At 40.2% G+C, this 12,229-nt stretch overlaps 1 protein-coding gene across 2 annotated transcripts in view; it reads left to right on the top strand.

The window, feature by feature from the left end:
* The window catches only part of atad2b (ATPase family AAA domain containing 2B), a 60,558-nt gene that overhangs the window by 37,189 nt on the left and 11,140 nt on the right, over positions 1 to 12,229 (top strand). For both annotated transcript variants that reach the window (XM_088403993.1, XM_088403992.1), the window contains exons 25-26: positions 2,175 to 2,801; positions 6,426 to 6,556. In XM_088403993.1, the coding sequence (XP_088260119.1) occupies positions 2,175 to 2,801; positions 6,426 to 6,556 (758 nt within the window). The remainder of the gene's footprint in view (positions 1 to 2,174; positions 2,802 to 6,425; positions 6,557 to 12,229) is intronic.

Genomic DNA, 12,229 nt, shown 5'->3' with positions numbered 1-12,229 from the left:
GTGCTTACTACACATCTTTGATGGTGATAGCTAAGCCCTCGCAAGCCAACCTCCCGTGGGGTATTCTTTTTCTTTGTGTAAATAAGACATCTGGGCAGGAGGGAAGGGAAATTGTAGGGTCCGTTAACAGCAGTGTATTTTGTTTCTGTGTATACAAACTCTGCCAGGTTAGGACTTGACCGAGTCCTAACTACAGTATAAATATGACGAAAAAGTATTTTCCACTTTTGAAGGCTCATAATCTAAGCAAACGCCGAGAGTGCACTGCACTATTTAACAAGCTAATGCTTTCCTGACCATTTAGTGTCCGCCGAGAATCACAATGTAGCATATATTATTAATTATACAAAAGATCTTTTGTCTGATTTATGCTGTTCCACTGGCCCTTGACAGAATTATAATGGCTTTGACTTGATTGAAAGAGCCCACTGTGGTTTATTTGACATAGCAGTGCAAAAAAATCTAAGGAAAAAAAAAAAGTGAGAATTGGCCTCAAGTCTGCTGTGTTTGTCAAAACGGGCTGAATTGTCTTGCAGACACCTCACCGTGAACCTTAATAGCTCATGTTTAATCTTTTACACTTGAATCTTAAAAAGCCATGCCTGAAAACACAGTAAGTCAACCGTTAGTTGATGCTAGTACAAATTGGACGAAGGTCTGAATATAGATCTTAGCAACCATCTCGTTGTCTTCTAAGATTCCTGAAAAACTGGTCTTGACAATCGCCCAATGACAACAGCTGCAATACCTGTCATTTTAACTTGTTTTTTCCTTCATCAAACTCCAAGGGCTTGTTTCCAGTTATCTCCCTCCTGAACATGCAATCACAATTTTTGCCTGCCTTTTCTAGCTAACCACTGTATGACCTGTTATCAGTGCGTCAAATGAAGACACCCACATCGGCTTCCCCTGCCGCTTGCGTCAGCATTATACTCCCAAGAACTGCCCCCCCATTTCCTGCTGAAAGCGAAGCGCTGAGCGCCATCTGTTTTCACCAGTGTCCACCGTGCCGATTTGTAGCTCTCGCTTGCCTTTCCAATTTGGCATCGTCTTGTGTACGCTCAGTCTTAGTGATCCCTTGCTACTTAGTGCCTCCCCTATCGCACCACTGATTTGTGTTGTTTAAAAATGAAAAATGGCTCAAGATCAATGTTCCTCAACATTTAACTGTGAGCATTAGCGGCTATAGAAAGCTGATAGACAAGTGAAGAACTTTGTTCGTGTAAGCGTTGAGGCTGAAAACCAACATTGACCTTTGATCCTTTCTGAAGCACTGCATTAAGAATCGGTATCATAGGCTATTACTGTGTTGACTCAGGAACACTTCAGAAAACCATTGTCTCTTAACACAGTTGTCGCTGTAGCTACTTGTGTAAGTTGCAACTTTACCATGCAAAAACAAAAGCCATACATCAACAACATCCAGAAACACGATCGCCTGCTCCATTTGAAATGGACATGTGGAAAAGTGTGCTATGGTCTAATGAGTTCACATTTCAAATTGTTTTCGGAAATCAAGGATGTGGAAGAGGAGAGAGACTATCCTGGTTGTTCCTAGTGCAAAATAAAAATAAAAAATCTTTGGCATGTTTTTTATTTATTTATTTTTTTATTTTGGAGCAACACATACTGTCATCCAAGAAATGTCTTTTCCAGGGATGATCTTGTTTATTTCAGCAAGATCATTCCAAGCCACAATGTGCATGTGTTACAACAGCGCTACTTCAAAGTTAAAAGTGTGTGAATTCTACTGGCCTGCCTGCAGTCCAGAGCTGTTTCCATTTAAAATGTGTGGAGCTTTACGAAGCACACAATCTGACGGAGACTCTGAACGTTTGAACAACTGAAATAGTACAGCAAGGTATCCCAAATTCATTAGAACGTGTTGCAAGAATAAAGTTTCAAACATGAATATTTATCAGTTTAAACATTAAATATCATCTTTTTGTTGTATCTAATTGATTATATGCTGAATAATTGTTGCAAATCAATTTTTTCTGTTATTAAATTTTACACATTGTGTGACTTTCATTGGAATTAGGGTTGTAATTCTTGACCCTTGTGGTGTTTTGATGACATGCCCAAGATATTTTATTAAATTAATGGTTTTATTTGGCTAAAAAATGCAAACTAGTCCTCTAAGAGCAATTGTTTTTACTCATTTTGTCTCACAGATCATATCAAGAGGAAGCTTCGCCGACGGCCATCTTGGGTACGGGGCATCATCCGTAAGCATAAGCAACAAAAGAAGGGTGGTGATGAACAGAAAGTAGAAGAACACACAGTGGCTGAAATGGACGTGGCGGGGCCTAGTGACTCATGTCTGACAGTGGATGAGGATTCCTCCTGTGACACTCCAGGTCCTCGTACTAATGGCCACCTCCCCAATGTCTCCTCTATGGAGGAAGAGAGCTCCAATGAACCCTTGGTTGGCCCCAACGGCACTGCAGAGAAGTTGGAAAATCAAACTCTGCTACGTTGTCATGGAAACAATTCACATTCCCAAGGGGAAGGGGACAGCCAAACCAATGCAAAACCCCCAATTGAAAAATCTGATTCGTCTGACATCCAGCATTCGAAGGCCCTCCACGTAGCGCAAGTGAATGGGAACGAGTCCATGGATAGCCTGGATTCTCAGTGCCTGGAAAAAAACAGCAAGTCCGGTGAGGAAAGGACTCCACAGAACAGGGCAGATTGCTCGGATAAAATGACATCAAAGGGGGATCACAACAGTACTGGCAACGGGGAATTGATTCAGGAACTCTTTGCAAAAGGTTTGGATGGAGATCAGGATAAAAAAGGTACGTATTTAAATAGAGAACATCCCCACAAGAAACTTTGGCCACAATTCCCAACTCTTTGTAGGAAATACATTGCATCGTTAAAAGTTCAGGTGACACCATTCAAATTCTTTGCTCTCAAATGATACAATTGGAATATACTTATTTCCACATTTTGGCATGTTACAGCCTCATTCCAAATTGTATTAATCTGTTACCTCAAAATTTCATACTCAGTAGCCCATGATGATAATGTGGGGAAAAGTTTTTGACATTTTTTTTGAATTTATTAAAAACGTAAAAGTCACATTTACAAAGGTATCCCGCCATTGCTAAATACTTTTTTGATCCACCTTTGGCAGCAATAACAGTCTCAAGTCTTCTTGAACATGATGCCACAAGCACATCTGGCCAGTTCTGCCCATTCTTCTTCTGCAGTAATTCTCACGCTCCACCAGGGAGACATCCGTGCACTGCCATTTTCAGATCTTCCAAGTGATATTCAGTCAGATTCAAGTCTGGGCTCTGGGTGGGCCACTCCAAGATATTCACCTACTGGTTCTGAAGGCAATTCTTTCGCTTTGGAGCAGGTTTTCATCCATTGTATCGATGTATATATTATTCATTCTATCTTGTCCCGTCTGGCAGTTCCTGCTGCGGGAAAAACACACTCATAGCATGATGCTGCCACCATCATGCTTCACTGTAGGGATGGAATTGGCCTGGTTGAGTAGTGCCTGCTTTCTTCCAAACATGACGCCTGGCATCCACACATCAGCAGACCTGAGAATTATGTTTCCCATGATCTGAGAGTCATTCAGGTGTCTTTTGGCACAAATTCCAGAGAGGTTGCCATGTTCATTTGACTAAAAAGTGGCTTTTGTCTGGCCACTCTACCATGCAGGCCTATTTGGCGGGGTTGCTGCAGGGATGGTTGTCCAGCTGGATGGCTCTTCTCAGTCCACAGAAGAAGGCTGGAGCTTTCACAGTGTGACCATTGGGTTCTTGCCACCTCCTTGACTAAGTAAGGCCCTTCTCCCCTGATCGCTCATTTTAGATAGCTGGCCAGCTCGAGAGTCTTGGTGTTAAAAAACGTCTTTCCATTCACAAATTAATGGAGGCTCAATGGGACCTTCAAAACAGTGGAAATTGTTCTATATCTTGTCCCAGAGTTGTACCTCAACAAAATCCTTTCTTGCTGCTCTACAGACAAATCTTTTGAATTCATGGTTGGTGTTTTTACTCTGACACACCTGATGTGTGCCTTTCCAAATAATGTCCAATCAACGGAATTTTTGGCAGGTTGAATCAAATAAAGCTGTAGAAACATCTCAAGGACCAGTGAAAAATGGATCAATTTTGAGCTTCATGGCAAATATTTATTATTTTTTTTTTTCAATTAAAAAAAAAAGACAATGTTTTACATTGTCATAATGGGGTTTTGAGTGTAGAATTTTGGGGTAAGAAATTAATACAATTTGGAATGAGGCTGTAAGATGACTGTGGGGAAAAAGTGAAACGCCGTGAATATTTTCTGGATGCACTGTATATCAATGCCAATTTAAAAGGAAGGCATGAATCAGATTTCTTCCGATGAGAGGGAATAAGGCCTCAAAAACATAGTGAAGGCATTAGATTTCTCCCAAATGTGCCCAAGCACATAGATTGGCTCAATGCTTTACATAAATCAAATATGCATTCGTTTTATATCTGTAATTTGTTTTTGTTATATCACTGGCCATTCTAGACAAAATATTAAATACATACACCAACATAACAAACTTAAAATATAAAATTTCATGAACAATTTCATGACCATTTTCTTATTGTCAAACAAACCATGATAGTGACTTGCTGTTCGGACATCTAATTACACAAACCAAAAAGAAGCACTTTTGTGCACTTAGGTAGTTGGCGTAAATTTGACAGTCATTCATAGACTTATCTGGGGTCATTCCATGCTTTCACTTTTAATCAGTGTTTGTTGTTTCCTATTTACTGTTTGTTGTTACTGTTATTGTAAATTTGGGTAGCTTCTTCACTTGAAAGAGGTTCCTTTGCCTTACGGAAGGTTTTAACTGTGGATTTGAAAACAAAGGCCAATCACACTGAAGTGAACACTGATTGGTTGTTTTGCATAGCCTGATAGACTGCTGTTGTAGGTGGGAAGACACTTTTAGGAGCAGTGGGAAGATGTGAAGCTGGAGGAGCATGTGAGGAGTTTCGGTCTGATGAATGGTTAATTTAATATCAAACAAAACACCCAGATGGCACCTTTGATAAAGGTTGTTTAATGCATTCTCTGTAAGAATGAGTTTGCTTACAACAAAAGCATCTCAAATTTAGCCTACCGTATAAATACAAAGTACCTGTTCATAACTGTAGCCACAACTAATTAAAGCAACAAAGACGCTATGCAGCAAGCTATAGCAAACCTCTATAATGAAATAAACAACAACCTGCGTTTGAGCAAATCTGCAAGACAGAATGGATGAAGTTTTAAGGTTTCTTTCAAATTATTTGGCAAATGAGAAAATTAAACAGCACTATCCTTGCTTCTCAAAACTGCATTGGGCTAGTCTCAAATACAGCAGATGCTACAACTGCATCTGTTTTAATGTGAGTTAAGGAAAAAAAATGAAACTACCTTTTTGTTGTATATCAATTTCATCTGCCACAACAACACAATTTGAGTAATAAAAAAGTGGTTCTTTGCAGAAATGTTTGATTTTAAGTGATTTAAGAGTGACACGAAAAAGATTTAGATCAATTATTACAGATCATAATTAATATTGCTTTAATTTATTGTCAGCACTATAATATTGCATATTTCATCACAGTAAACCACAAATATAAATACCATTCCAAGCTCATCTTATGTTACCCTTAAAAATTGTGGAAAAAAATGGAACCACAAGACTATTGCAAACTGCCATGAATACAAAACTGTGGAAAAAAACAAAACAAAACAAAAGCACCAGGAAGTCTGCTTCGGACTATATGCGAGGACAACGCTAGGTAAACAAAAATACGCGTGCGGTTTTACAGCGTGGTCACATGCTCCTCAAGTTTGACGTATCAGGTAATGCCAAACACAATGACAGCCAATCAGTGTCACCTCGGGGTGTGATGGTCAACACCCACCAACTCACACACGTGAAGCCCCAACAGATTTAATCAGTGCACTGAAAACAGACATGAAAAATTAGATTAATGCAGTTAAAAACACCTTTAACGATAGCTTTAAAAAAAAATAGGTAATCACAGTGTTATTTTGACATTTCTTTATGATTTATATTAATTATTAACACTGCTTTGTTTGTTTACTGTACTGACATTAATTGTGAATTGGGCACTTTGAGCTGCAGTGTACGTCGAGTCTAACAATGGCAAAAGTCACACCTGGTGGTAACGGAATCACACGGTAGCGCTGTTGGCCTCCTTTGAAGTCCATGTATCCCTTCATCCAAAGCCTAGTTGGGTTTATTGAGAAGATTATCCCGATTTTAAATCTTGTACCGTCATTCACTTTAGTAAAAGTTTCCTTTCAACTGCGGGGTTTTTGTGTGTGTGTGTTTTATTTTTTTTGTGGGTGTATTTCTCGCTCTGTATTTGCATCAAGAATGCTTTGAACATCATTAACAGGAGACGCTAAGGTGAAGAAATGCAAGAGGAGCCCATCAGAGCAACTGCAAGTGTTGACAATGAGGACGGACGAGGAGCCCAAAGCAGCGCCCCCACCTCCACCACTCGTGGTTAATCACCAGCAACTTTTGGTAATGCATGCATTTTTTACTGCAGATTATGCGTGGCAACAAAAACTGCTAAAAATTGGTAAAAGGCAATCAGGAATGATGGAAGGAAAGGAATCGATATGAATGAAAGGGAGGAAAGGAAGGAGTGAATAAGCATGCTTGGCACATGTTTAAATGACTTTTGGTTAAATTCACATGCTCATTTACATGAGCGATGTGGCAGCTGGCATTATTTAGCATAGTAAACACGCACGTTTCAAGAATGATCTCCATGTGTAATGATGTTGGTTCAGGTGGCCAATTGTCCAGCCTTTTGTAACATTGTTTATCCTGATAGTCAGCACAATGCACATTTGAGTCATATTTTATATATATATATATATATATATATATATATATAAAATATGTATTTTTCCGCATGAATTTGCTAAGGCTTGCCAATGACTGCACATAAGCAGTGTTCGCTTTAACCTAGCTCTCAGCCCTTTGCGTTTCCCCTGACTTTGTTTATAGTCTCTATGCTGCCTGTGACCACTTGCAGTCGGCCATGTAGACTGCAAAACATTGGGGTTTCTGTGTAGCTCAAGGATGAGGCGAAGATCACTGATAACATGTTTGTAATTTTGCAGTCTAATGTCCAAAAGCTGCTCGCGGGTGTATCATGTTAAAGCCGTGGTGTTCTGCACAAACACGATCAAAATGACCAGGAATATCACTGCTTGCTTGCAAACTCTTAAGAGACATCAAGCTTCGTGTTGTGCATGTGCCACCACAATGTTTCCAGATAAATACTTTGATTTACCCCACCGAGCATATCTATTCTTCTTCCACATAATGAAAGTAGTGAAGGAACGAGGTAAGGGAGTGCAAGAAAACAGTCGCTGCGACTGAAATGAGCAGATGACGTGGAAAATAAATTTAAGCGACTAGTCGGCAATGGGGAAACAGTCTACTAATTTACATGATCGAGGTCAAGTGTTGACTATTTGTGAAAGTGCCAGTGCAGAGCACTCTTTATATTTTTGACTTCACTGGGTTTTTTTTTTTACAAAGCATACCTAACCATACTTAAACTTGAAACTTTTTGAACAAAGCACAGGCATTTGTACTTTTTTTCCCTCTGCGGAATGGGATTTACATTATATGCAGTGGCAAAGCCCCTTCACGGAAGACTGCCCCCCAAGTTCTTTATACATCCATAGGTCTGTTTTGAAGCTGATGGTTGTCAGCTGTCCTTCTCAGATGAATAACTTTGTCAGGCTTATCCAAACTCAGTTCACCCTTTTTGGCTTTATGTCACAGTTTCTCTCAGAGTGCCAATTATACCATAACGTCTCGCAATCAACGGATGCAATTTCTGAGCAAGGATACAAGGTCATGACTAATACATGAGCCACCATTTACCCCGTTCACCAAACAACATGCGAATGAACCCCTATGCTGCTACTTTTGTCCCTCCCAAGTGGACCGGAAATTGGTACCTTTTTGGCTCAGTGGGCTCCCTTGGCGGCACATCCCGGCAGCAGTGGGTGGGTGGCCGTGGGGTGTAATTGGCGTAAAAGAAGTGCTCTTTTGACATGCACTCACTTTACCACCCCCTTCCAAAGTGACATAGAGCCATCAAGCCATTATCGAGTGGCTTTTTACCAGAGTCCCACACGGACGACAGCGTCAACGCCATCACTCAAACTGATTGGCAAGCCTTTTAGTTGGCCTGATCTTTTGGACTCCGACGGGCTTGATGCTGTGAACAGCAACACGCGGCACTAATCTGCAGGCTTGTGGCTAAAGCGTGTCGTGGGGTGGGGGTTGTTGGGTTATCTTTAAGAAACAGATCGTGAAAATAGGGAGACTGTGAATAATTGCTTTTTTATCCCCCAGCTTACGGAACAAATTGAATTTCCCATTGGCGCCGGGAATGAGCGCCGCTGTCTCAGCGGCACTATGCTTGCTTGTGTTTATTAGAACTTGTGGTGGATGTCAGCCTTCCCTTGGTTATAATTATTGATTGTTGGGTTCTCATTATTCCCGACCGTCAATATGATGGAAGAGGCTCTGAAACTCTTCTCTGTATTTAAATACCATCAGGAATTTGGTCACAGACTCGACTGTTCCTTGAGGACGTCAGAATTTGTTCGGGCCTTTCAGAGCCATGACATTTCTTAAAATTTATAAAGTTTTGTCCCCATTAAAGAAAAATATAAATGATTCTTTTACTGCTTTTTGTGCTCAGTCTCTCGATTGGTAAGCAAGCCTTGTGGCAACCGGTTGCTCCTAACCACAGTCACCATGATAGCAAAGGCCAAACTTTGCATTGACCTCACAATTGAGGAGACATAAAATGCATTTTTTTTTTTTTTATTAGTTATAAGGTAATGTGACAAGTTCTACTAGTTTAACATCCACTCTGGTGAAAAACCACTGTCGTAGGATTTTTTTTCCATGTTGCTTTACATGTGCAACGACATTTCACCATCTCTGAAAATACATTCAGCTGTGTGGGTTACTGATTATGGATAAGTTATAAGTTATCGATGGGAAATATTTTGAAATATTTCATCTTTTATTGAATAGGGCTGTGGAGATGTATAGATGTATATCCAAAGCATGTCTCTCTTTATTGCTAGTTTTCCTGAAATAACTGGATGAGAATACATTCCCAAGATTGTTTGAATGAGTAGGTCCCACGGCTATGTATTATTATTATTTTTTTTTAACAATCGGACTATTACAGAAAAAGTGATGCAAATTTGTGGGCACGTTATGGACCCATTGCGCCATTTCCTGTTCTACAGGAGTTTGCCCGACAATACTCACATCCCTAATTTCATTTTTTCATTTTGGCTCACATTAAGTTGTTACATCAGGGGAGCCCCATCCCCCCCCTGTCAGTTTGGTCAAGTCACAAGTTTGTCAACGAGAACAGCATCATTCATATTCAGAGTTTATCATTTGCCTATAAAAAATGATTGTGTTACTTCTACTAGATGTGATTGTGTTATATCTACTAGCCGTTTGCATTCACTGTTGTACCTCTGGGTACAGTTCTGCAGTGCTGCCTATCCACCAAGTGACAGGTTTACTTCTTCATGGGTTAATTTGGAGTAGTAAACCCTACAGGTTGTCACAATCGCACAATTAGATACACTACATTGTCCACGCTGGCATTTGGTGTCAAACTTCTAAACCTCCATATAAGTCAGAAGCCAAGGGGAAAAAAGTCAGAAGCCGGAGAAACAATCAACCATTCCATATTGCTTCATTTTACAAGAAAAGTTAAGTACTTGCTGATACGCTTCTCACTGTTCACTTCGACACAGTTGCTATACCATTTAAGAAATTGGGAAACCCAGAAGCTGACTTTGACCACCCAAATTTGTGGCCCGTCCTTTGACACACCGAACAATGAAAGGAACTTTGTTTAAATTTCATTTGGCCGAATGCAATTATAAAAATGGCGCATGTTAGAAAAGAATAGCTGCTGAAACACTAATACAGATCGTACAGCGAGTGCCTGCCTTTTTTTTTTTTTCCAAATGTATTTTGAAGGTATTTCATCCATCAAAAAGCCTTTTATGAGGGCCAGAATGCCTTAGAAATATTAGCGGCTGATTTTTTTTTTTTTCTTTTTTTCAACTTAATACTGTATTTTGACATTGATCTTGCATGTCTCACACAAGGGCTTTTAAAGCACATCACTTCTTTTTTGGTTCCTTTACAACGAAGCCCACATAATTCACAGCTATCAAATGTCATGGGGATTTTTCCAGTGATTCGATGTTGGAAGCCAAGCCAGCCCCCTGCATATTTTAAGATGAGTTGACAACCCCAGCAGGGATTTCTTCCCACCATTCCTTGCCGTGAGGCACGAGAGTCTCATTTTAATGTTCCGAGATGACGCCCATAAAATGATTTGTCATGATTGTCCCTGACCCTTCTAACACCATCTATATTGCATTACCTGCGCGAACACCCTCATAAGCCACCATATTTGCCACATGGACTGGAATATTATTTTTAAAATCAGCGTTCCGTCATGCGGCCTCATGTCCACCACCCCTTTGCCCTCGCAAAAGCTGAGGCGAAAATAAAGCGATGTTCATTTATCATTTATTGTTTCTCGGGAAAAGAATTTGAATTATCTTGGAGAGAGATAACGGAGACCTAATAGTCTCCCTGCTGACAGTGCATATGGAGGTCTACACTCCCGTAATGATCCCCACCACAGGTTTTAATTAGACCTGCATAACAACTGCTACCTTTTGTGGATCATTAGATTTTCATACACTTACATTGAGGCTGTGCTCACAACTTGTGTTTTTCTGTGTCATTTTCTTCAGGCTGGTTGGGTTTCAGATGATCCAACTTTAGAAAGCAGACTGAATTGCGGCTTTGCTGCCCTTGTACGACAAACTTGGTTACTCTAAGTCTTAGAGTCTAAGAGATGGAAATGGAAGTCAGAAAAACGGGGATGGTTGCGGCAATAATTTTGAGGGAGCAACAACTGCTTAAAAGCACTGTTTTGTTTGATTTACCTCATCCCCAGTGCATTTGTATGTATATGCCCTTTCTGCATAACATTGTGTTTATAATAAAAAACCTCTGGGGGTGAACCCAACACCATAGCTGAAATGACCCAGCGCCACTCCTTCTTGTGACTGGCTGCCGACATAATTGTCGGTTATTCAAAAGCTCCAAAATTGCACTGCTCAATATATGATATGCTTATATGTATGTCGATGTTAACTCAGCCATCACACTTCATCTGAAGTTTGATGTGTATATATATATTATCTTGCACAGTTCTAGTCAAGAAACTAAATTTATGACATTTTGTTTATGCAGCCTTTTCTAAAATAGCGTGCCCTTTTGCTGTTTTATTACAAAATAAAATGTTGTGTTTACAGAGCTTCCAATATTTGCTGCATTGGTGGTCAGAAGGCCTTATGCACTTTACAGACAGATTTTTTTCCCCGCATTTAGTTCAAAAAATACAAATATTTTAAAAAATCTGTTTTTGTGGTCACAAGGAAGCTCATTTTTGTCTCAGAATGTTTGCATCTTATGGTTGGAACTCAGAAGACCTTTTATACTGCTTTCATTTGCAATGGAAGACCTTTTTATACTGCTTTCATTGGCTGTATGCAACTTCTGAAATAGGCAACTCTTCCCTTAATAGCAAAAAAAAAAAATGTGGTCATGAGGCAACTTGTGCTTCATCTCTTCTGCCCTGTTCAACTTACTCAAAGCAAATCTTTGTTGCTTGTGTACTGTGTGGATATATACACTAGACCCATGGCAATGGCAGGTAACACTGTTTAAAAAAGAGAATGGAACTCGGCCTTAACGGGTTGCAGTTTCAAAGGTTAAATGGCCGGTGTCAGTGGTGCTCCTTAACACATGGGATTACTGCCCTTTTGTGTAGCACCACCCTTACTCAATCACCGAACACAGTGTAAGATACGGTGCCGCCATTTACCTCACGCCACCGCCCAGTTCCTGACCAAGCTGACAAAAGGCAGGGGAGTGCAATCAAGATGATTCGCAGCGACTGGGGAGAATACATGGAGGGGATGAATGAAACGGAAATGAGGGAAACTGAGGCAGGATTTAAAAAAAAAAAAAACGCTGCATGAAAAAGCTTAGGGGGAAAGGGGCTCCATAAAACATTGAAATGGGGAAAGGTGAGAAGAT

Source organism: Hippichthys cyanospilos, chromosome 20 (assembly GCF_059441005.1).
Source record: "Hippichthys cyanospilos isolate Australia breed blue-spotted pipefish chromosome 20, RoL_Hcya_1.0, whole genome shotgun sequence".
Lineage (NCBI taxonomy): Eukaryota > Metazoa > Chordata > Actinopteri > Syngnathiformes > Syngnathidae > Hippichthys > Hippichthys cyanospilos.
Note: the sequence above shows the minus strand (reverse complement) of the source record. Positions and strands in the feature narration are given on the sequence as shown.